The sequence below is a fragment of the Mastigoproctus giganteus genome, chromosome 5 (assembly GCF_048544385.1).
Source record: "Mastigoproctus giganteus isolate SK-2022 chromosome 5, ASM4854438v1, whole genome shotgun sequence".
NCBI classification, from domain to species: domain Eukaryota; kingdom Metazoa; phylum Arthropoda; class Arachnida; order Uropygi; family Thelyphonidae; genus Mastigoproctus; species Mastigoproctus giganteus.
Window position 1 is genome coordinate 188,564,872 of NC_143579.1, and position 26,792 is coordinate 188,591,663.

General features: G+C 36.7%; 1 protein-coding gene across 1 annotated transcript in view; it reads left to right on the top strand.

Annotated features, from left to right (window-relative positions):
• LOC150085943 (galectin-4-like) overlaps positions 1 to 26,792 on the top strand; it is a 132,632-nt gene that overhangs the window by 36,156 nt on the left and 69,684 nt on the right. Inside the window, exon 4 of the mRNA XM_090373600.1 lies at positions 12,368 to 12,496. Within this exon, the coding sequence (XP_090229726.1) occupies positions 12,368 to 12,496 (129 nt within the window). The remainder of the gene's footprint in view (positions 1 to 12,367; positions 12,497 to 26,792) is intronic.

Sequence of the window (26,792 nt, forward strand, 5' to 3'; positions counted from 1 at the left end):
GGCACACACTTCCACATTAATGTGGGCATTGAATTTCTTGGACAACCATGGATTATAAGGTACAATCCGTCATACTTTCCTACTTTAACAGCGGGCCCTTCTCTTCTCTTATAAATCAGATTGCCATTAACATTCTCTTCTGTTGCATCTATGAACTCTTTTGGAAATCCTTTACTGCATACACCTTCTTTCATGCATGAAATTGTGTATTGAGTGCACTGCAGGGACCATGTAGTATTCACTTTGTGACAATTTCAAAAAACCTTGGATTTGTTTTTAAGCATGGTAGCTTTGCACTTACAACTCTGTCAGTGTCATCCTTTGTGTGTATTTTAGAATCTGTAGAGAGTGAGGAGTATGTGTGCATGTGGTAGTCCACTTTTTTGGAACTCTATCACGTAGCTGAAGGCTATCACGGTACCATAAAGTACCTCTTGAGAATGGCATCAAGAAGTTCTGCAAATTTTATTTTGGTCTGTAATCAGGTCGTTGCTTTCCTTCCATTGAATTTACAGTCTCAGACAAAGCAGAATTGCAAGTAAATGTAACAAATAGATCAGGTCCCCCAAACTTTCGTACAATTGTCATCGTTTTATTGGCAATTGTACAGCTGGTAGATGCACGCAACTACATGCCCAAGGTGCATGCAACAAAACTTGATAGTTTTGTTGCATGCACCTTGGGTTGCCTTGGAAAGTCAAAGGCAGAATTATCATCTTCCCTACTCTCAAGTTTTGGTTCTGAGCTCTTGCTTCTACAGCATCCAATAATCCATGGTACATTTCCACTCATACATCTTTCTGATTAGCATATATAATTTAATCTAGATCCTTCAGTCTTCACATAGGCGTCTACGATGTATTGCTGAAATTTCCCACTGCTATGAATTAGGCTGAAACCAGATCTCAATACAAGTCTATAAGCAAAGAATTGTAACTGTGTTACTCTAATACATTTTTGGTTCTTCTCTCTTCTGGGAGTAGCAACGGATTCACCATAGGGTCTCCATTCTTGTTTACCAGTAATATGATTCTACAGCAGTCACCTTATTCTACAGCATTCGGTTATACACCCCTGGTTTTTCAAACCAGGGGTGTATAACCGAAAATATAAAGTTGTCCATATCCTGTCTTATTTGCCTCATTTGGATATAGCGATGAGACAAAATGGTAAATCTGGCTGTGTATTGTAAAACAGTATGGACCATTTCCAGGCAGTGATTTAATATCTGTGCCCATTGATGTGAATGCCAATGCTGAGTTGTACTCTCATATATGTTCTCTGTGGTTAGTTATTTGCTTCAAGTGCATCCCCTGTAAGCAGCTCTCATAATAGAGTAGGTGTCTCAGAGAGTGGGTCGAGTGAAACCTTTCCATCATGACAACATTTAGTGTATTTATTTGATGTGTTTAGCTCATGTCCCCAATATCTTGCATTGCAGCACTCACATTTCCTATGTCATGCTCTTCCACATTAATTACAGCTTGTTGATTATTCGCATCCGGTACTTGTTTTTGATTAGATCTACAGCGCTTTGCCTGTCTTCTCATTTGCAATCTCGCTTCTCTTTCTTCAATGTTTTCTGTCCGTCTTTGTAGTTCTAGAGTCTCATTTTGGTCTCTTAGTCTATTAGATCTCTCCTTTAATGTTTCATTAGCATTTATTCTACTGTTTCTCAAAGTTCTTACACACTGTTCAGCCATTTTTACACTTCTTAAGACTTAAATTGATTATGTTAATAAGTTCAGCTTTTTTTCTCAGTAAAGACATAAAATAAACAGTCAAAATAGCAGTTACCTTTCAGGCATAGCTTGCCTTTCTTCACTAGAAAAATGTTAGTAGAAAAATTAATAAAGAATGCCCGGTATGATGGTCACGTGAGGCGAACCATGTGAACAATTAGCAGTTGTTGCCAGCTGCTAATTGTTGGGCAGCACACCTAAGCATTTTATATATATACAGGGTGTTTCAGTTAAACGTTTCAGAACTTCTAAGAGGGGTAGGGTACATCCTGACAACTCGAAATCATGTACCATTGGGCAGAATCGAAAATTCCGAGCTTTAGTGCAGGGAATCTTAATTTCGCACAAGAACGCCAAGTTAGTAGGATGGATGATTACACGAACGCAGAGTTAGCCGATATGCATTTGGCGTACGGGGCTGCAAATTGTAGTGGGCCAGCCGCACAGCGTTTGTACGCGGAACGATATCCGACGAGGCGTATTCCAGTCATAATTTCTTTGCAAGACTGCACCAGAGGTTAGCTGAGAGAGGTTCATTTGAAAGAGCTGACAGGGACAGGTAAGAACAGCACGGACTCCAGCCGTCGAACAGAATGTGCTGCAGCATGTACAGGGGAATCCAAGAACGAGTACACGAAGTCTAGCAAACGCAGTCGGGGTTTCCCATTGCAGCGTCTGGAGGATTCTCCGAGAACAAGACATGCATCCGTTTCACGTGCAGCGTATCCAGACACAGCAACCGGAGGATTATGCACCTCGTATTGCTTTCGCACAGTGGTACCTTGGAAAATGTGCTACAAATCCCCTTTTTCCTGCTGAAGTGTTGTTTTCCGATGAGGCATCCTTCACAAGGGAAGGAATTTTCAACACGCATAACGACCATATCTGGGCGGTCGAGAACCCGCATGCAATACGACGTCGTGCAGCACAGATTCGATTTTCGGTCAATGTATGGGCCGGTATTATGGGAGATCACCTCATCGGACCTTACCTGTTACCGTGTCGTCTAACCGGACCTATCTACTTGATCTTTCTGCAGCAAGTATTGCCACAACTTTTGAGAGATGAACAGATTTCTGCATCGACGCAACAGACAATGTGGTTCCAACACGATGGAGCCCCTGCCCATTATAGCGGAGATGTTCGTAACTACCTGGATGTCACATTTGGTCAACAGTGGATCGGACGTGGTGGTCCCGTGCGTTGGCCTGCTCGTTCACCCGACCTATCATGTCTTCATTTTTATTTCTGGGGTCATATGAAATCGCTAGTTTATGACACCCCTGTTGACAATGCTGAGGATCTGGTTGCAAGAATCGCAGTAGCTGCCGAAGAAATTCGAAATTCGCCTGGAGTATTCCAGAATGTTCGGATGTCCATGCGTCGGAGATGTGAGGCGTGCATTGTAGCCCGTGGAAGAAACTTCGAACACTTACTTTAATCCATGTACCTTTTGCTTCTTTTCATGTATTTTTAAAACGATTTCTCACTTACGGTCTCTTTTCTTTATGGTGCTCCTGTGTACAACACCGCTTCAGGAAAGCATTTCCGACCCCACATTGCTATATGATTTCGAGTTGTCAGGATGTACCCTACCCCTCTTAGAAGTTCTGAAACGTTTAACTGAAACACCCTGTAGATGTTTACCCAAAGTTCCACAAAATCTGCCCACAAGGCAAGCCTGCAGCTGCAAATACCTTGTGCACATTGTGGTTCACAAGAGATTGAATCTTTTTTTTTTACACAGTGCAAATCTAGAATATTATTGATTGTAGGAAATTAGAAGAGCTGCAAGTGACTGTGAAGTTAGAAGAGCTGTTGTGCACTATGCTGCTATGTAACTGTAAAGCACTTTTTGTGCTTTATAGTTGCATAGCTCCTCCCAGGTCTTGCCCTGACCTTTTGATTACATATCAAACAATTGCCATTCCAGCTCAAGGTTACCCACTAATAAAGCTCATTAACTTTCTAAAGTTAATATTACTCTTAGAAGGAACATTTTAGGGCTTTGCAAGGTAAAGCCCTAAAATGTTCCTTCTGGTTGAAGCGAACAACCTCTTGATAGGGTTGTTCTCTTCAACCCTTTTCGAAATTGTTTTTTGTGTTGAGGTAAATAAATATTCCAGTGCTTTCAACCCAACATTTTTTAATTATAATGGGACTCTTAGAGCCATAGACTCCAGAAATATATAGAATTTAAAATGGAATAAAGTGTGCATGTATAATTTGGAAACTTTGTGCTTATTGGTTTTAACAATTTTATCAGTTTGAAAATGAAAGTAACTAATAATATCCAATTTATATATCATCATCAGCCATTTTAAATCCACTACAGGATGAAGGCATCTCCAGCAACTTTCTAGTTCCTTCTGTTTTGTGCAATGGCCATCCATTTAATACCCACTAACTCATGAATTTCATATGTCCATCGCCGTCGTTGTCTTCCAGCTTTTCTTCTAGCTCCTCTTGGGTACCATTCTGTTATTTTCTTAGTCCATATGTCATCATGTCTTCGAGCTATGTGTCCTGCCAAAGACCATTTTAGTTCTTTAGTTTTATCTAACAGTCTGATTCCCAATATAATTTGTTCCATTCTTTGTTGTATAGTTCTCAGCTTCGCTTCCATTCTTTTGGTGAGTGCCCAAGTTTCACTTCCATAAGTCATGGTGGGGAGAGTATACATTGGTTCATTATTTTACGTTTCAGACAAATTGGGATATTGCTTCTCAGTATGTGACTATATTTCCTGAATGCCATCTATCCAAAATTTATTCTTCTCTTGACTTCCAGTCATTTATCATTATTACAACTAATGACTTATCCTCATCTTTGACCTGTCCCAGATAAGTATATGACTCCACCTTTTCAATTACTGCTCCTTCAATCGTTATATCCCTTTCTGTGGCATACTTGTTCATCATTACTTTTGTTTTAGCCATATTCATTTTCAATTCCAAAATCCTTAATAACTCTGCATAACTGATTAAGATTTTCCTCTAATTCTTTGGGATCGTGGCTTATGACCACAATGTGATCTACAAATCATAAATGGTTTAGGTACTCTCCATTCACATTGACTCCTTTCTGCAACCAGTCTAATCGTCTGAAAGCTTCCTCAAGGGCAACAGTAAACAACTTCGGAGCTATTGTGTCTCCTTGTCAAACTCCTTTCTCAATTCTAGATTTACTACTGTCTTTGTCTAGTCTAATAAAGGCGGTTGCATTCTCCTATATTTTCTTCAAAATCATAATATGTGGGGTATCTATACCTTGTCTTTCCAGTGCCCGAAACATTGCCTTATGCTGTATGGAGTCAAATCCCTTTTCATAATCCACAAATGCCAGGCATAATGGTGTTTTATATTCATTTGCTTTCTCCATTAGCTGTGACATTACGTGAAGGTGATCCATAGTTGAGAATCCTGTCTTAAAGCCAGCTTGCTCTTTTGGTTGATTCTCATCAAGTATTCTTTCTAATCTGTTAGTAATGACCCTTGTGAACAACTTGTAAATGTGGGATAACAAACTAATTTGTCTATAATATTTCCAATTTCTGATTTATCATCTTTCTTATGCAGCAAAACTATGATTTCATTATTTCACTCCTTAGGCATCACACCTTTCTAATGCTTTTTGTAAAGGGTCTTGCTAGTTTTTGTGTCATGTCTCTTCCTCCCAATTTTAACAACTCTACAGTAAAATCTTCCCCCGGGGCTTTCTGATTCTTCATTTTCTTCAATGCATGTTCTACCTCATCAGGAAGGATATCAGGTATATTGTATGTGTTACTAATTTGCGATCCATCTTCCCCACTGTTGACATCATTCCCTTGCTCCTTGTATAATTCTGTATAGTAGGCTTCTGCTATTTGAATTATGCCTTCTCTGCTATTTATAAGTACACCATCGCTATTCTTCAGTTTCAGTATCATCTGTCTTTCTGTATTACTGCTCATGGCTGCTGATTTAAATCCTTTGTTTTCCCTTAATTCTTGTTCTACTTTCCTTGTGTTAAATCTTCTTATGTCCTCTCTGAGTCTCTTTCTAATGGCTTTGCATAACTCAGTATACTCAATTTTCTCCCTGTCAGTGTTTTTCTTGCTCTTCATTTGTCGTCTTCGGTTCATCATGACAAGTGTTTCTTGACTAATTTTTTCTTCTTTGGATTTCTTTTTACTTATAGGTTTCTTGGGCTTTATCACTTTCAGAAAGTTGTAATATTCCTCGTCAATATCTTGGTCCTGAACAGTCTGCAAAAGCTCAGACTTGTTCTTAAGTTCCAGTACATACTGCTTTTTCTTCTCTTCTGTTATCTCAAAGACCTTCGTATTATTTACTTGAGTCAGTTTTTTCCTTTCTTTTCTTACATCTATATCAAGTGTGCATCTTACCATTCTGTGATCGCTTCCAAGATTTATCTTGTTCAGGACGGTAACATCATTCACAATATATCTTCTGTTAGTGCGGATGAAGTCATTTCATTAGTTGTTAATCCATTTGGGCTCTTCCATGTCCACTTTCTGTTTCTTCCCTTTTCTTGAAAAAAGTGTTCATTACTGACAATCCTCGAGATTCTGCAAATTCCACAAGTCTTCTTTCATTTCTTTCAGCAATTCCAAAATTTCCTATAGTTCCCTTTTCTGCACTGTTTTGTCTCTTTCCAATCTTAGTATTGAAGTCCCCCATAATGATAGTGTAGTGGGTTTTCTGCTCATCTAGAATACTCTAAATTTTGGTGTACATTTCTTCAACCTCTTCATCATTATAGCTCGATGTTGGTGCATAAATCATTATAACCTTTAGCTTGTACCTCTTAGAAATCTTTAGTAGTAGTCTTGACACCCTTGGTGATGTACTTTTGAATTCCAAAATGTTGTTTTTTTATATCTTTATGGACCAGAAAGCCAACTCCACCTTCGCTCCTTTCTGGAACAGGTTGGAATCACTGAGAAAATCCTTAGATGGATAGTAGGATGGCTTCAGGGCAGGAGGCAGAGGGTTGTGATAAATGGCTATTCCTCAGATTGGGTTGATGTAAGAAGTGGGGTTCCCCAAGGATCAGTATTAGGACCACTGTTGTTTTTAATTTTCATAAACGACGTCGATGAAGGGATAGAGGGCGTGATATCTAAATTTGCAGATGATGTTAAAATTGGTAGAGTAGTTAATGATCATAATGATCACTGTCAAGCTGAGCTTCTTCAGAGAGACCTAGATAGACTTCAGGAATGGTCAGAAAAATGGCAGCTATGCTTTAATCCAACAAAATGTAAGGTATTACACCTGGGAAAACAGTAATACCAAAATAACTTATTCACTTGGTGGAGTTCAACTAAACCCAGTACTGGAGGAAAGGGACTTGAGTGTTACGATACGGTCAGACATTAAGTTCTCTGAGCATTGTAAACAGGTTGCAAGGAAGGCCCATGGTGTCCTATCGATGATCTATCGAACTTTGGCAAGTAGAGATAGGGACGTGATAATCCCATTATATAAGGCTTTTGTTAGACCAAACTTGGAATACTGTGTTCAAGTATGGAGACCGCACCTAAAGAAAGACATCGAGCTTCTTGAAAGGGTGCAAAGACAGGTAACTCGCCTGGTGAGATTGGCAAAAGGGCGTCCTTATGAAGAAAGACTTTGAATATATGGGTTGCAGAGTTTGGAAACTAGACATCTTAGAGGAGATTTGATTGAGGTGTTTAAGGCTCTGAGAGGCATCAGTAAAAAATGAATGAGGATGAAATTTTCAAGACTATAAATGAAGCTAGAACTAGGGGACATAAATTCAAGTTATGGGGGGAGATGTTTAGATTGGACTGCAGGAAGTTTTATTTTAGCCAGCGAGTTATAAATTACTGGAATAAGTTGCTTACCTGGGTGGTAGAGGCTGACAGCTTGGGGAAATTCAAAGGTCATCTGGGTAGTACCTTTGGGTGAGGGAAGCGCATAGGATGATAGGTTTAATTTCCTTTTCTTTTATTAATTTTTTTTTTTTTTTATTTATTTATTTTTTATCATTGTTTTGTTCGGTTTTTTTTTTTTTTTTTTTTTTTTTGGCCAGTGCAGCATAAGCCATAGGCTTTCTTGCACCATGTGGCCATTACTAATACTTTCACTGTTTCCATTGGTGTACAGCAGATTTCCACTTGATAAACTTATAAATGATTCATTTCTTCTTCTTGTCTCAGCCAAACCGATGAACAATCTTATGTTGTAACAGGCCAAGTTCAGTTTCCGTGCATGGCAGCCTGATCGTACCCAGAGATTCTTAGCACCCTCTGCTTCCACTCTGATCCTCTCGTTGCTGTAAGGGGGGGGGAGTGAAAGCCACTAGGGACTGAGGGCCATTTGTTTCGTTGTGCTGTCATGTGCTGGAGGGTTTGGTCTTTTCCTCTTCACACTGATCAGGCATCTTGAAGAGAACCACTCTACACATTCTTTGCCACCTAAGTGACGTAACAGGGCTTACCATTGAAAAGGTGTGCATGAGTGGATTTTAGGAGGCAAGCCAACCAGACTTCTCCTAAATCTTCTGAAATAGAAAGATATTGGATCCATCAGTGTGTTAGACTGAGTGTCTGATAACACACAGAATGCCTGTTCCCCTTCTAAGCCCCTTTTATATATATATTACATTATATATATATATACACCTATATATAGATATTCTGTTGAACAATTAAAAATTTTGATCTCGATTAATCTTTTGATTAAAACTATTAATCATGAGTTAATCTTATATTTAATCTTAAATTTCAAGTCACTGATAATGCTGATGTACAATGAAAATTAAGCATTAAAAACTACTAACAACAGTAATACACTATAAATTATTACCAAAATGAAACAGTCTTTATTTAAAATAAAATAGTGAAATAAAACTAGAAATTAAATGTTTATTAAGAACTTTAATCCTGAGATAATTAAAAATGTTATTCATTTTTTCCATTTAGTCAGTTATTGGGACAAAATATTTAATTTAAGTTGATAGCACTGAGCAAAGCTTGCTTTTTGTCCAGCAAGTGAAAAATGTCTCTTGTACAGCACAGCACAGTAGTTGTGGGTAGGTAATGTCAGATATTTCAATGCAAGCTGTGTAACAAGCAGATGCAGTGCATGGTATGTAATCCACCAGTGTAGTGGTGAAGCATTCTACTCGATGTCAGGCTCAGATTTATAACATTCATTTGCAATGTGCACATCATATTTTCTGTTTCATCATGATTTGTATCGGATGAAAAATCAAATAGCAACTTGACTTTCTTTGCTGGAATTTTGTCATGTACAACATCACTTACTGGAATTTGAGCAGCTTTGAGATCCTTAAGTTTGCTTTCAGTAATTGACCATACACTATTTCTGCAATCACTTCAATTTTTTAAATCTGGGACCTAAAGCAAACTTCAGCCATTCTTGATTGCAACCTTCCAGATGTTTCTCAATATCATCAGAAAACAGTTTTAAATCTTAAGACATAAGCAGGATCAGCCTCTGATATTTCCATTTTTTTAAAGAAATACATAAAGCATGGAAGAGCAACTGAATACGATACATGCTTTTCTCCTCCCAATACTTCTGTAGCTATTTACCCAATTCCAGCAGAGATTTCTAAACATAAAGCTTTTCCCATTCACATTACATCAGGTAACTGTGTTTTCAACTCCATAGTATAGCCACCATTGCATCTTTTTGCTTTAAGGCGCACTGAAGCATATTAAATGCAGAGTTCCACCTAGTAGGTAGCAATATTCTGGATAGGCATTTCTGGAGGCATGTGGTGTTTGATAGGTTCTTGTTTCAACGCATTAGCATTAGTTGAAGCATACGATGCAAGAAAGCAAGCTTATGCAGCATCAGCCAAAAAAAAAAAAAAACCCTCTCATTTTACCCATCTATTCACTCCAAATGCTTGTCCAGCTCAGCCTTAAATTTATTTAAGCTATCAACTTGTACAATAAGAGATGGAAGTCTGTTCTAGCAATGAATGACCCACTAGCTAAAGGCAAATTTCCACACATCTATTCTACAACTGTCTTTCCTCAGTTTGAATCTATGCCCCCTCACGTTATTAATCTGAGCAAGAGGAAGAAGCTCAATGCGTGCTCAACCCTTTCAAGGCCTTATACACCTCAGTCAGATCACCTCGCATGTGCCTAGTCTCCAGTCACTGCAGTTTGCAGAACTTAAGCCTATCTTGCTATGAGCACCCCTTTGTTCCTTTCACCAATCTTGTGGCCCTTCTTTCGAAGTAGTGCAATATCATGGCAACTTGTTGTGAAGGTATTCACAATATGAGATATAACTTAAAATGATGCTGCTTTACTAATATATAGGCGCCTCCATAGCCAGGTGGGAAGGAGCAGCAGTGCGTAGCACACGCTTCTTGATTAGACCGGGGTTCGAGCCCGTCACCACCAAATACGGAGGATGCGGAAAGGTCAGGGAATGACCACCGCATATCCCCGGAGCAATATGGCCTTAGTTGCTAATGCTCCTAAAAACCAAAAAAAAAAAAAAAAAAGCTTTACTAATATTCTGTTCATTCCGATTTGGCTATGTATTATTGATGCCTTCGCACTACACTTATAAATGGTCATTAATGAATACACAAAACAACGATGGGCCAAGCACTGAACCCTGGGGAAATCCACTAATAACATTAGTACACGAAGAGCAGTGTACACTGATTACCACTCTCTGTCGTCTCCCACTCATTCATCCCTTTATCCATTGTAGCAACTTGCCCTTAAGGGGCAAGTTGCTACAATGGATAAAGGGTAATACTGCTCCAATTTGTACAGCAGTCTTCCCTGTGCAACAATATCAAAAACTTTCCTGAAATCCAAATATATGATGGTCAAAATTATTTTTTGCATTCAGTTCCTTTGTGACAACATCATAGAAACCAGATTGGTCAGACAAGACCTCCCTTTAACAAACCCATGCTGTGTCTTAACTACTACTGCAGTCTTGTCTAGATGATCCTGCAGTGCTTCTTTAACCAGTGACTCCATTATTTTCCCCAGAACACAAGTTAAAATAACAGGTCTATAGTTACTTGTGTCACCTTTTGAACCCCCTTTGTGAATTGGGGATATATTTGCACACCTCCAGTCCATGGGTACCTCCCCATTAATGGATAGATCAGATCCACCCGAGGTGCCTTCCTTATGCTTAATTTCAACACTTACTCTTCCACTTTGCTCTCAGTTATTACAAAATCACTTAGTTCTCTATTAGAGTTATTATTATTATTAGTTATATTGTGGAAGGAATCCTGTGGCTTATTACACCAACCAAATAAAAAAAAGAGTTCAATTCTGCTGGATTCCAGGGATCTCAGGGCATTAAGGTGGCCTGAGAAATGAAAGTGCTGATCAAGCAGCAAAAAAAAAAAAAAAATGGAATTTGACAGGATGAGTTCAGACCTACCCTGTCAGATTCCATATACTGATTACAAATTTATCATCAAACAAACAAACTTACTCAGTTCAATGGGTACAAGTCTGAGGGAGTCATGCAAATAATGAACTAGTGCAGACAGAACAGATCTCAGACAATGGAAATCAAGTTTTTATATGAATTAGCATGAAGTCATTCTAGCAAGAATACATATGACACAGGCATCTCAATTTGTATCTGCTCACAAAATATGATCTTTTCTCCATTGTTGTCAACTTACTGTGAAGTATTTGCTTATAGAATATCTATTATTTTTCCTGTTTGTCATGCATTAAATAGCATGACAAACAGCCTCCCTTCTTCTTGTTCACTTGCAGCTCTCTGACAAATTTTAGGTGAAAACTCTAACAATGGCAAGCTCTTCTCTTTTCTGAAACTGGTAGGACACTTTTGCCATTTATAGTATAACTCATGACCAAGAAACTTTGATATTTATAATACTAACAGTTAAGTGCAATATTGCCAAACATTGCTGTTGGAGCAAAAAAAGCCCTTAAACAAAACAACAGTAACTATTGCTGGGTTGTCACATCTCTATCTGCTGCTACTAGGAAACAGTTCTCCACACTACTTGGACTGCTGGTCTTTACTTATTGTATGCTTATTATCAACAATACTCATTATAAAGCTGCCACAAATTCATTTTGTTCCATTCCTAACTTTAAAAACTTTTAGAACTGTCACATTATGAGCTATGATGCCATCTCAAAGGAATTTTTCACCTACCTTAAAATTATCAATTTATATTATGTGTTTTTCATATTTTTAAATCTGTTATGTACTGTCTTCTGATCCCCACTCCACTGTAGGACAGTATCAGAAATTTGGCCATAACAGCCCTTGTGCCATTAAACTCCAACACTGTAAAATAGTACCAAGAGCAATATCTCAGAGGGGTATAGACTTTGCCAAATTTATTTCTTTAGAATGATTTCATAACTTCTGTCACAGTTTCTTCATATATTGTATTAGAAAAGAGGCTCTGTCTCTCTCTCTCTCTCTCTCTGATAAATCAATAAATTATCTAACATTAATGTCAAATGAATATTAAAAAACTGTAAATTGCCATGAGTCTGTATGTGAGTTGTACATTTTATTATTGAGAAAATATTTTCTACTGGTTAAATATTCATTTTAATAATATACTTCTCTTCCTTACAGATTGAAGTAGATGATAATTACTTTTGCACTTATAGACATCGAATAAGTTTTAATTCAGTAAAAAGTTTTGATGTTATTGGTGATGTCAAACTTGAAACCATTTTATACTACAAGGGACAAGATTGCAAAGTATGTATAGACACTGTATATAATACAAGGTATGTCTCTGAAGTTCCAGGAATGATTTTCTTTTTTTTTTTTATTGGTAGATATTGATAGATTAGGCCTAACATAGCCAAGTGGTCAGGAGCGTGAGTGCAGTAGCACATGCTCTTTGAGTGTAACGGGGTTCAAGCCCGTGACTGCTAAACATGATTAACATTTGTTAATCATGTTTAGCAGTGTAGCACATGCTGTGACAGTTATTGTAAACTCCACTGACCTGCTAGTCTTGCCGGAGTATAAACAAGAACATTGACTTCTTGAACTTTCCCATTGACTTCTTGTGCCTGCTTGTTTTAGTCGGTGTTATGGTCAGACAACATGTGAAAATTAAATTTTATTTAAAACTTTCCAAAAGTACCACAGAGACAGACAACCCATTGCAAAATGAGTGATGAAGTTTTATCACTATAAATTTTTGCAGTAATGATGGCTGAATAGCTGTTTGTATGCTAGCAGATGAATTGAATATATTCAAAAGCAGTTGTTAGGCTGTTGTTTGTGTGTTAGGTTGGTTCCATATAGCCCAGAACCAAAACAAAAACTTGGTCTACAGTTTGTGCTACTTTCTGCAAACTTTACTTAATGATAGTACCTCATTATTTCCATTATTATTATAGATGAAAGTTAGCACTTCCAATCTGATCCTTCAATGAAGTGACAAAAAATCAGAAGCGGAGGAAGAACCCTATCTCATCTGTTGAAAAAAGTTAAATCCGTTTTATGATGCAAGTAAAACTATTAACCAATATTTTTACAAGAGTGCTTTCACAGTTTTTTTTTCAGTGCTTAGAGTGGCAAGACTGCTTTTCACATTGTTTATCCATGAATATTCATCACTGCTGCCCTGAGATGCTGGAATTTGGAAACTGGTTCATCTTGCATTATGCATGCACATACATCACTGCCTAATAATCCACTGTCTTATCTCATCCACTTTTTTTGCTGGAGTTTTCATTTGTTTCCACTCCTTGAAATAGATGGAAGCTATCAATTTGAGTATGTTCAGCACATTCATGCAGCTGTGACAGTATTCCTGAAAATAACTTCCAAAGTTACTTCAACAACCTACAGCAGGATTGGCAACTCTGAATTTATGCAGACAACCAACCAATTTGAAGGAGAAAGGTGGCAGATTTTTAAGTATATTCCATGATTTTCTGTATCATCAATCCTGGAATTTTTTGGGACAAAGGTTATATATGTATGTATACACACACACGTGTGTGTGTGTGTGTGTGTGTGTGTGTGTGTGTGTGTGTGTGTGTGTGTGTGTGTGTGTGTGTGTGTGTGTGTGTGTGTGTGTGTGTGTGTGTGTAAATACACACACCAATGCATATGATGTGTGCATTGGTGTGTGTATATAAAAGTTATTTTTAATTTGAAGTTTAATGCATATTATTTTGGATAATTCAGTGTCAGCCAGAAGTTATTCATGTTAGGAATTTGTTGGAAAATTTTTAATGTGTAAAGTAAAAACCATAATTCTTTATCTCTTTAAATACTACATTATAAGTGAAGGGACTCAACAATTGTGAATTCTCCAGAAATGACAAGGAATTTACAAGGTTGTCTAGGAAAAATTTAAGACATTGGTATGCTTGGAATTATTAGAATGCATTCCAGCATATAAGTGGCTTATATAGTCATGAAGATTGTTTCAACACCACCCATTATTTACATCAACTTCCACATATTGCATAGTTATGCATTACAGAAAAAATGTTATTCCATTTGAATTCAGGTATTTCTGCTTATTCTTTTAGAAGTTTACATTGTTACATTTTATTACATTACAGTATGTAATAAATATAAATGTAAATGTAAAGAAAGTGGTGAGCATTGTGAAGTAAAGTGAACATTTGCATCATTTTCAAGCAGATATAACAAATTTCCTTGCAGGGTTTGTGACCATGGATAAGATGTGAATCCATCAGTCAGAGAGAAAGGAGCAATCCAAACAGTGGAAACACATCTCTTTTACCCCTCCAAAGAAAGCCAGGTCAATTCTTTTTGTTGGTAGGTTGCGATAGCATTGAGTTTTTTGGGATGGCAATAGAGTGTTGCTAGTGGATTATCTTCAGAAAGGCCAGTCACAATGACATATTATGCAGGCCTTGTAAGGCATGTGCTTGAAACGTCAAAGACAAATGCTGAGGGAAAACTCAGCAAAGGAATCTTATTCCATCAGGACAACATGCCTGTTCATAAGTTTATCATTGCCATGGCTGCACTGCATGAGTGTTGTTTGAAATCTTGAACCATCCTGCATATTCACCAGATCTAGCACCATTGCATAGACTTAGAAACATAACATAATTAATTAATACATAACTTGATACGGAAGTTATATAAACGGAACCCGTAGATAATACTCGATACTGAAAAATATATATAGCTTTATAACTGTGTTGGGATACAAGTTTAGAGTTATAATTTTGTACTGAAATTGAAATTTTATTGAAATTAAATCGAAATCATGACTCAGACCAGAGCAGCAAAGCAAAAGGCTCAAGCTAATGGGAGTGCTGTGGCTCAGGGGAGAACTGAGGGGGGGGGGGCGGCAGTTGCCCTCTGAATCACAGCCTTTTAAAATGCACTGCTTGCATGATGTTTGTGGAACAATCGGGTATGGGACATGATTGCCATGGGGGATGCCTTTGTGTGTGTGTGTGCGCAATGTAAGGAGTGTAAGGAAATCAGGCGACAACTCAGCGTTGTTATGGGCTTATTGAGAGCTTGAAGGACAGGGTGGATGCCCTCAAAAGATCTAAATTGAGGGCTCATCAAACTCTCAGCTGCCCACATCAACGCCAGAGCTTGCACTTGGTCATCACGCAACACAGCGGCAACCCCCAAGACAGAATGTGCAGGTCCCACAGGAACTAGTAGTTGTTGGTGACTCTATTGTCAGAGAAACGGGGAACATGCTTTGTAAAAAGGATAGGTGGAACAGGACCAGGGTATGTCTGCCAGGAGCAAAGATTGATGACGTAGAGCGGATATCATCTTTTAAGGGCACAAAAGGTGATATAGTTGTATATGTTGGCCCTAATGCTATTAAGAGTAGGAGACTGGCAGAATTACTTAACAAGTACAGGTCACTGTTGAAAAAAAGCTGTGAATTAGGGTTGAATTTGAAAGTGTCTGCAATTCTGCCCAGACATGATAGCAGGGAGTATATGATGACAGCCTTGTCAATCAATTCGGCCCTGGAAAGATTGTGCAAGGCTCAAGGGGTAGAATTTGTTTCAGCCTGGTCTGTACTTGTTAACAGAAGGGACTGCTTCTACAGGGATGGGATACACTTAAATAGAAAGGGTGCAAGAATATTTGCTGATGCTATCAAGGCAGTGTTAGGTGAGTCGGAAAACTGCTAGCTTGGGAGGATACAAGGACTAATAGATTAACAGTAGCCACTGGCAGAGGTGAAAGTGATTCTTGCATTGCTTCTATTGGAATAAGCAGCAGCCTGGAAAACAAGATGCAGGATATTTCAGAGTCTGCTGAGAGTCATTGTGGTACAAATAAACACATGGGTTCTGTTAGGGTAGCTAAGAATAGGAACAGGTGCATGTATACTTGCATTTCAGGTGGTAGATGACTTTCATCGACCGGTGAATACCACCACTTTGCTTATTTGGAGGCTTGAAGTGGTGAAACCCATGTTTAGTCTCTAGAGCAAAGTTTCCGGTATCCCCCTCCCCCCCATATTTCTCCTTCAAGCCATGCACGGTACTAAGTACTATAGGTTTGATACCTTTCGTGTTTGGGGTTTTCATAAAAAAAAAAAAAAAAAAAAATGTACACCAATGCTAGGAGTTTGGTAAATGAATTTGAGGTATTGCTCAAAACATCAAAGGCAGATATTATTGGGATATCAGAAACGTGGTGTCACACAGATATAAGGAATGTAGAACTGGAATTTGGGGAGTACGATGTGTACAGAAAGGATAGGAAGGGAGGTGGGGTTATGCTATTAGTTAAGAAACACATAAAATCCAAGGAAGTGAAGCCAGTCAACATCGCTGGACAGTGCAGTGTCGAGTCAGTTTGGTGTGACATAAGCATTGGGAGATCAAAATTGAGAGTAGGAGTGTGCTATAGGCCTAATGACTCTGATGAGTATAATAAGAAACTGTACAGGGAAATAGAGTGGGCCAGTAAATCAGAGTCTTATAATGGGAGATTTTAATTTCCCAGATATTGACTGGAATTTATGGGTTGGTCAGTCACACACTAGCAAGGCTTTTGTGGATTTATTGGATGATTGTTTTCTACATCAGCATGTTCAGGAGGCAACTAGAAGGAGTAATACTCTTGATTTAATTATCAGCATTAAGATTCTTCATGCATTAAGAATATGCAGATACAGGAACCACTAGGTCGCAGTGATCACAGTGTGCTGAAGTGGGATTTACTCAGGGAGGTAACTACCATCAGGGGTAAAGGGAAGAGTTATTGTTTTCGTAAAGGCAACTACGATGGTCTGAGACAGTATTTAAATTCTATACAGTGGGACCAACTGATAATGTTACCAACAGCAAACTCAAAATGTGAAGCATTCAAAGAACTTATCTTGGAAGCTACTAGGCTTTACATACCAACTAAGAAATATTGTTCAAGGTTCAGGCCTAAATGGATGTCAGATGAACTAATGAGACATATGCAGAGAAGAAAAATGCATGGGATACATATAAATTAACATGTGACACAGAAGCCTATGATAGATATAAGTTGATCTGTAACCAAGTTACAAAGGAGGTTAGGCAGGTGAAGGCAGATTACGAGAAATCTTTGGCAAGGGATGCAAAGAAAAACAGCAAGGAGTTCTTTACTTATTTAAATTCTAGAAGGAAGGGAATCAGATTGGTCCACTTGATATCAATGGTTCAACTGTTCGTGATCCTGCTCAGGTAGCTAACAAACTAAATCAATATTTTGTATCTACATTCACACATGAGGAGTTATTCAGGAAGGGGAATGCCATAGATGAAGTAAACACTGGCAGTGAGCTAGATGATCTTGTAATAATTGAGAGTAAAGTGGAGGAGAAATTGTTGAAGATAAATACAAGAAAGGCACCTGGGGTGGATGGGATCTATCCCATTATATTAAAGGAGGCAGCAAAGGAAGTAAGCAATCTGTTAGCCATAATTATGAGAGCTTCCTTGGATTCAGGGGAGGTACCCACAGACGGGAGATGTGCAAATTTAACCCCAATTCACAAAGGAGGATCAAAGGCTGACACAAGTAATTATAGACCTGTGAGTTTAACTTCTGTTCCAAGAAAATTAATGGAGGCACTGGTTAAAGAAGCACTGCAGGATCATCTAGACAAGACTTCAGTTATAGCTCGGACACAGCATGGTTTTGTTAAGGGAAAGTCTTGCCTGACCCATTTGATTGGATACTATGATGCAGTCACAAAAGAACTGGATTCAGGGAATAACTTTGATATTATATATTTGGATCTTAGAAAGGCTTTTGATACTGTTGCACACGGAAGACTGCTGCACAAATTGGAGCAGTGTGACATTGGAGGCAAATTGCTGTTATGGATAAAGGGATGGTTGAGGGGGAGAAGACATAGAGTGGTAATCAATGGACACTGCTCATCGTGGACTTATGTTATTAGTGGAGTCACTTAGGGTTCAGTGACTCCACTAATAACATAAGTGGAGTCACTTAGGGTTCAGTGTTGGGTCCATTATTGTTTTCTGTATTTATAAAGGATATTGATGATGGTATATCAAGCTTAATGTCCAAGTTTGCAGACAATACAAAGTTGGCAGGGTTGTTAAGGACACTACTAACACTGCTGCTGCAACAGGATCTGGAAAGGTTAAGCAGATGGGCTGAGAGGTGGCAAATGAAGTTTAACATTGACAAATGTAAAGTACTACATATGGGAAACAGCAACCCTAGAGCAATGTATCAACTCTGTGCTACTACACTGACAGTGGTAGAGAATGAAAAGGACCTGGGGGTAATTGTGCAGGCAGATATGAAGTTCTCTGAGAGTGCCGACGGGCTGCAAGAGTAGCTCATGGTGTCTTATCAATGATATACAGGAAGGGCAACAAGATTAGTGAATGGAACAGAGGGTTGTGTACAATGTCTGGAGACTGGGCACCGGCGAGGTGATCTGATAGAGGTGTATAAATTCTTGAATGGTTTGAGCATGCTCAATGCCGATGGCATTCTTCATCTTGCTCAGAATAGTCACCTGAGAGGGCATAAATTCAAATTGAGGAAAGACAGATGTAGGATAGATGTGCAGAAATTTGCCTTTATCGAGCAGGTAGTTTCTTGGTGGAACAGACTTCCATCCCTTGTTGTGGAGGTTGATAGCCTAAATAAATTTAAGGCTCAGCTGGACAGGTATTTCGAATGAACAGATGGGTGAAATGGAAGTGGTTTTTTTTTTTTTTTTTTTTTTTTTGGCTGATGCTGCATAAGCTTGCTTTCTTGCATTATATGCCTCTACTAATTCTAATGACTTCCAAAGGAGACTATATTGAAAAATAATGTATTACCAGACTCTTTAAATAAACTCTTCATGCTCAGGCCACAAGCTTTTAAAATGTCCTTTGTGTGTGTGAGTATATATATTGTAGTAATATATAACAGTTAAGAAGCAAAATAAGCAGAAAAAGGAAAATAACAAAAATTATAGTATGTCTAAATGTGGAGTACTCCAAATTTGGAGTACTCTGCACTCCAAAATGTGGAGTGCAGCAGTAGAGGAAGCAGAAGGATATAAATAATGTATGACTTGTAGAATAAATAAAGTGTCTGTTAAAATGGAAATGAAAAGTACACAAGGTGCCAGAACTAAGAGAAGTTTAAGGGATAGTTGAAAGTAGAAGTGAAGTAGTGGTTAAACAGGTAAAAGAATCTGAAAAACCTAGTGCAAAAATGAACTGGGACTGGGGGGGGGGAAGGAATATATAAGTAAATAAATAACACTATATTCAGATATGGGAGGGCAATTTTAGCAAGTGGTCGAATCAGGGGATGGCAAATATGCAAAATCTGAATATATTAGATGAAAGTATGATACATAGCCAGGAAATTCAACAGGGGACTACTCCTGACCATGTATCAGGCACTGCATGTCGAAACTTGTGTGTAGTATTAGAAAGGGGGGGGGCAAATAAAGTGCAGCCATTAGCAACCCACTGCAGGATGGAAGCCTCCTCAACAATTCATGCTGAGGGAAATGGACCATAATCTGCCACGCTGGTCCAGTGCGGGTTGGCAGATCGACCGTATTCAGCAGTCAGGGGCCTGAACCCCAGTCTGCTCAAAGAGCGTGTGCTACTGCACTCCCGCTCCTGCCCACTCGGCTATGGAGGCACTAAATTAAAGTTCCCATGCCAGGAATCGAACCCGGGCCTCCTGGGTGAAAGCCAGGTATCCCAGCCAATGCAGCCTTTTAATGTAATATCGTAGACAAGGTAGTCCATATGTAGTGTAAAAAATGTAAATTAAAATAAATACAAATTTACAAAAGTGTAATGTGGAATATAATACAAATGTATGTGAAGTGCGGAAGGGGTGAAAGGTAATGAAAAAGTATAGACAAGCAAGTGGTATAGGGAACGGTAAATTTTAGGGGAAGGGGAGAAAAGATGTTCAAAAGAAGGCAAAAATAGTGATAGGATTGAGGATAGATGGAGCATTCGTATCACCCTTGTATTGCACTAATAGTTTTACGAATGGGGAAAAAAATATAAAAAGACAGTATGAAGAAGAAAAAGTCATTAAAAATACTGAACTTTCTGGGTGTGTAATACAATCTTAAAGAAAGGGTTCTGATATAAGCAAGCACTAGTAAAAATGGGTGTTAATACCATAGGCTTCCTGGAATTTCCTGGCTACGTATCATATTTTCATCTACTATATTCAGATTTTGCATATTTGCCATCCCCTGATTTGACCTCTTGCTAAAATTGCCCTCCCATATCTGAATATTGTGTTATTTATTTACTTATATATTCCTTTTTTTTTTTTTTCCTCCCTCAGTCCCAGTTCATTTTTGCACTAGGTTTTTCAAATTCTTTCACCTGTTTAACCACTACTTCACTTCCACTTTCTACTATCCCTTAAACTTCTCTTAGTTCTGGCACCTTGTGTACTTTTCATTTCCATTTTCACAAACACTATTTATTCTACACACACACACACACACACACACACACACACACACACACACACACACACACACACACACACACACACACACACACACACAAGGTTTTGATTATGTAACTGATCCATTCCTTATTGCTTTTTTAGTACTGTATTGGTTTCTCAATGAACAGCCTTAGTATGAAAGTACATTTGAAAATTAACATATAGAAAATTAATATAGGAAATTTACAGTCTCAAAAACAACTCTCAGCAAATTCCCTGAACTCTTTTCATCTACTGAAAAAGATAAACAAATTTTTAAGATTTAAAAGTGAGCAACAATGTAAGTATGTGTCAAAAAATGTGATAAATTGTAAATTTTCATGTTTTTGTAATCATAATCGTGTGTTTTTAATTTAAGTTTAGGATTGTGTACTTGGTATATATAAGTCAACCGGAAAGTTTAAGTAATTTTTTTGGTGTTTAAAATTTTCTCTTATACACTAGAATATACAGTATTTAAAAATTTATTAGCAGTTTCAGATAATAATAATTGTCTGTATGTTGATACCTACAACTTTAATAAAACGTTGTAGTGCAGCATAACATTTGTTATGACTGTTGACACTGCAGAAGTTTCGTTTTACAATAAAAATGTTCTTATTGCTGCCACTTTCAGTAATGTGATAATTATCAAAAGTTTTTTGATGTTTTGACCTTTTATCTATGTTTAATTAAACTAAAATTTCTTTGTGTTGAGATGAATGTTCAAGAATAAGATTTTGGAAAATTGAGAACCCTAATTTCGAGGAATTGCAAATAAGTATAAGTGTAGCATCTACAAAAGTAGTGATTGCAATACTGGGATCTTGATCAATTTTTTCGGGTATTTGTCAAAAAGTACTGGTATTTCAGTATTTATTTAATTTTCATATTGCTGGTTGCAGTGAACTAACTTACCTACATGTATTAATGCACCACCACATAGCATCAATTACAAGTACTAAACATGCAGTAACAGTCTTGTTCTGTCAAGTGTGAAAAGTATTTGTGTTGTGATTAATTGTGCTGTAAGTATATTATTTGATAATATGTAGCTGCAGTGAAATAATAATAATAATAATAAGTAAGACTGAATAAATAAAGCTTTAAGTTGTTTAGGTAATTCAGTTTGAACTATCAAGTTTCTTAATCAGTTTGTGTCATTTATATTTTCAAAAATAAATAGCCATCATGAACTGAGTACATGTATTTAGAGAGCACAGAAAAGGGAAGTGATAAAAAGTTTTATCACTTCCTTGTATGTACGGTTTCACTACATGGTAAAGAAAAATGGTCAGCTGATGAAATTTAAGAAATATGTTGTGGAGGCAGATCTACGAGTGGACTGCATACTCAATTAAAGACAATACATAATACAGATTTAAGAAAAACAAATATAGGATCTACTAATATAGATAATGATGAAAATGAAACAAGTTAATCTAAACAAGCCAAGCTACCATTTCAATCTCAATCTTTAATAACAAATTATTTAAAAAGTGATATTAAAATAAAGTGTTAAAAAGGAAATCTTGTCAAGTGTATTAGTTTATATAACAGCTTGTGATGGGTTGTCTTTTAATATCTCTTGTACAACTGTTGATATCAGAAAAGGTTTAATTGCAATACAATTTAATGATATTTCCAAATCTGCAAATACTATAAGAAATATTGTTCGGAATTACATTAAAAATATTCGTGATATTTTAGTTATTGATATATTTAAAATAATAGCTGAAGTAAAAAGGTTCAGTTTGACTTTTGATGAGTGGACTTATATCAGAAATAGGCACTACTTAAATATAAACATACGTTAAATTCTGTTGCAGAATAGATATGTGAAAGTTACCTTTTATAACATTGGATTAGTTCATGGAAGTATGCCGGCAGAAAAGTGTATACAACTTGTTGATACAATTAGAATATCATGGTCTCCACATTTCTATAGATATAGTCTGTGTTACAACAGATGGGACATCATTTATGAAAAAAATTGGAAGGCTCATCGATGCAGAACGGCAGCTTTGTTTTGCTCACAGAATTTGTGGCGGTTATGGATGTCCAGCATAAGTCCAAACAAAACAATGAAATATTTGATAAACATGAATTACTTAATACTGAACGTATGTATGATGAGGACAACGATGTTGGTGATGATTTCACCATAGAAACAGATTCTACAGGCGTTTCTAATAATCTCATTCACAATGAACTTTTCCCAATTGTTAAAAAAATATGAAAAATATTTAAAATTTTTAAACATTCACGTACTAAAAATGAGAAATATTTACAAATTTATGTTAAAGCAGAATTAGAAAAGAAATTGCTTTACTGCTTGATTTGAAAATTCGTTAGAACAAAGTACTTACTATGATTGAAAGATTTTATCAGTTAAGATACTGTTTCCAAATGGCTTTAATAGACTTAAATTCTGGAATAAATTTTTGTGATGATGAATTTAATTTATTATCTGCAACTATTTCTGCTCTTATGCTAATCAAATTAGCTGTGGAAGCACTATGCCACAAAGATTCTAATATTTTAACTGCAGATGCACCACTAAAATTGAGCAATCAGTTGCAAACTGCCTTGAAATTTCGTATTTCACAGAGACGCAAGATCTCTCATAAATTCTTCAGATTTGCATGCTGGGTCACAAGATGAAAGTGAATTAGGAACTTTATTTCCACAACTAACAGGGGTTACCCACTTGCTACAATAGACAGAATTTGGATACAAGCTAAGGATAGACTACAAAAAAATACACCAACTGACAATATTAATATCAAAAAATACTTTATTTCTCTCCCATATGTTGAACAGTGGCACAAAAAACTTAACAGATTCTTTAAAGATACAGAATTTAAAATTGTAGCCAGGCCAATAGGGAAATTACACACTATACTGAACAATCGCACAGTCCTTTCCTTGTTCACAACACAAAAAAATGACCCAGTATACAACATTTCTTGCAGTGATTGCGACTCATCTTATCAGGGTTCTACGCAGTTTCCTCTGAATTTTCCTGTTAATCAACACGCTGCTTCAGTTCTTGCTTCTCGTTAGCAGTGTCAGAATTAGCCTTTCATGCCATTAATGAAAAACATACTTTTTTATTTAACGAGGCCAAAATACTTATAGAAACCGTCAAAATTAAATTACACGAGAATTCTGTTAATGTTCACCGGCCATATCTAATCTCCGACTCATGGTCCTTTACGTGCATGTGCGAAGAGAAATAATCCCTATTTAGTAATTTTCATTCCTGTGATTGAAAAGCATTGTCAGCTTTGGGAAGGAAAATCGTTTGCAATTTTTTCGTTAAATTAATTTTTTGAGTTGATTTTTAATTGTGTTCATTTTATTTTTAATTGTGTTCATTTGATTTTTAATTATTGTTATTATTTCTTACTGTAATGTAAGATTTTTGATTTTTTAATTGTTTTTGTTTTAATTTCTGGAGAGTATCATATGAAAGTGTTCTACGTGTCATATTGAGGTAAACTTCTCTTATTCTTTTACAAATATTGATATCAATGTAGAACATATTGAGCATTATAGCTCTGGTTCATACTATCAAATTCCACAACTAAGTAAAACTGCCATCATTAAAATAGTAACTTGTTTAAAAAAAGTCTTCGTTTATCTTGTGTAGAAGATTCCGAAGAAAATGCTGGTACAGAATCAGTATATTCATTACCATCTTCCACATCAAATGATAGCAGTAAAGAACAGGAAACAATATTAATGACATCATCTGATGATACGTCCTTGAACGACAGACTACATTTGACTATAGAAGAAAGACTTAAAGTTCAGTTCCTAATGTTAAAAAATCTCAAGGGTTGGAACAGACTATTAAAAAAGAGATTTTTTTTTTTTTTTTGAAGATGAAGTTAGAGGTTTGAATTTAAAACTCGTGTATGACTGTTTATTTACAATTCCACTCACAAGTGTGGAAGACGAAAGGAACTTTTCAGTGGCAAACAAATTTGTACAAAAATCTGTACACGTGTGAATGATGAAACCATTGATAGCTTCTGCTTTAGTCCTTCAGCATTAGTCCTGATGGAGCATACTCCATCAGGACTAATGCTGATAATTGTAATTCTTAAAATTGTTGATTACATTATTTATATTTTCACTGAAAGAAGTTTTTTTTTTAAATTAGTTTATCGAATTATTATTTTATTAATTTTCTTTATTTTATATCTTATAATAGTATAAAATATTAATAAACAATTTCATTAAAAAATATTATTATTTTTTTAATTTATATACTCATCTCTTAATACTGGTATCCCAGTTTTCAGCATACCGTAATACTGTTATTTATTTATTTATTTTTATCTGGTATTGCAATCTCTACACACAGCTTATCTTGCACCAAGTAGGTAGATGTGATTAATGAAATAGAAAAATATATAATTTTTCATTTGTATCCTGTAAACCAGGGCGAGTGCAGTTTACAACTTCCTTATAATGGCTTATTTAGCTGATGTATCAGAACAATAGCTAATAATGGATTGTGCATTTTTGTAACAATGTGTAGACTTGATCATGCAATACTCATTTTCATATCTGTCTGTGTTATCCCAGAACCCATAGCACGCACAAAATGATCGAAGAAGGTATTAAATATTACTAATAAGTATGGAATTCTGTTTAATCTGGCATTGGTTGCTATCCCTGACCGTAACAAACCAATTCTGTGGAACCTAACAGGTGTGTTTTTTTTATTTCTGGAAAAGTGTTTCCTCTCTGAGCAGTGCAGACAGGCTGCCGAGACAGTTCATGGGGTTTTGTCAATGATATAGAGGAATTTTGCTAGTAGGGATGAGGAGGTGATTACTCCATTGTATAAGGCAATGGTCAGGCCACATTTTGAGTACTACATACAGGTCTGGAGGCCTCATTTTAGGAAGGATGTAGAGCTGCTGGAGTGGGTAGAGAGATGGGAAATGAGATTGGTAAGGGGTGCTTTTACCAAGAAAGGCTTCAGTTTGCAGATTGCAACATCTAGAGAGGCACCTGCAAGATGATCTGATTAAAGTGTTAAAGGCTTTGAATGGATTGAGTAAGCTTAGTGCTGATGGGATTCTTCCTATTTCTCAGACTACGCACATGAGGTGGCATAAATTCAAATTGAGGAAGGATTGTTGCAGAATAGATATGTGAAAGTTTGCCTTTAGCCAGAAGACGGTTGATTGTTGGAACAGACTTCCATCTGATGTTGTGGAAGTGGAAAGCTTGGACAAACTATTGGATGGGTTGGATAGGCAAAATTGAATTGAATTTTATTTTATTTTATTATTATTATTTTTTTTGACTCATGCTGTATAAGCATGCTTTCTTGTATCTTTTGCTAATACTAATACTACTTAAATAACACATTTTTCAATGTTTCATTTTAATTTTGGCATTTCCTTTTTATAAATATCAACAACAAAGTCAAAACTGTTCCCTTCTTATTATCAGCTTAATAGTGTTGAAAGTGCTACTTTTTTCATCAGTTTTTTAAACAACTATTATTGACCATACTATACTTTTAAACATACAACATACATCAGGCTGTATAAAGCAAGTGGTCCAGTACATAGGGCTTGTGCGTGTGTATATGCATGCATGCAATTTCAGAGAAAAAAATGGGCCAAGAGTGAATTGTAAGTGGCTTTAGCACCAGATATGTGGTACATCACTTACATTGCTATCCCACTGGGGGAAGGGGATACACTTATAGCATTATCTAAAAGTATACCAAGAATGGTCGAACAGTAGCCTTGTGTGGCCAGAAACAGCTCGTTTATGTGAAAGCTTGGTGGAGTGTAGAAAAAATCATGTAGTCTAATAACTAGTAAATGGGTAAAAAAAAAAAAAAAACACTTAATTTTTAAATAACAGAAGTAGGAAAAAAGTAGTAAGTTATACATATTTCATACAACTTTTATGTACTTATATAATAAGTACAGCAAATATGCAATTTAACAGTAATTAAAGAAAAAAAAAAGAATATCGTATACAAGGTTTGACTTGTTGGGTGATGATAGAGGTGATTAGTTGATGGAAGAGATAGATGTAGTGG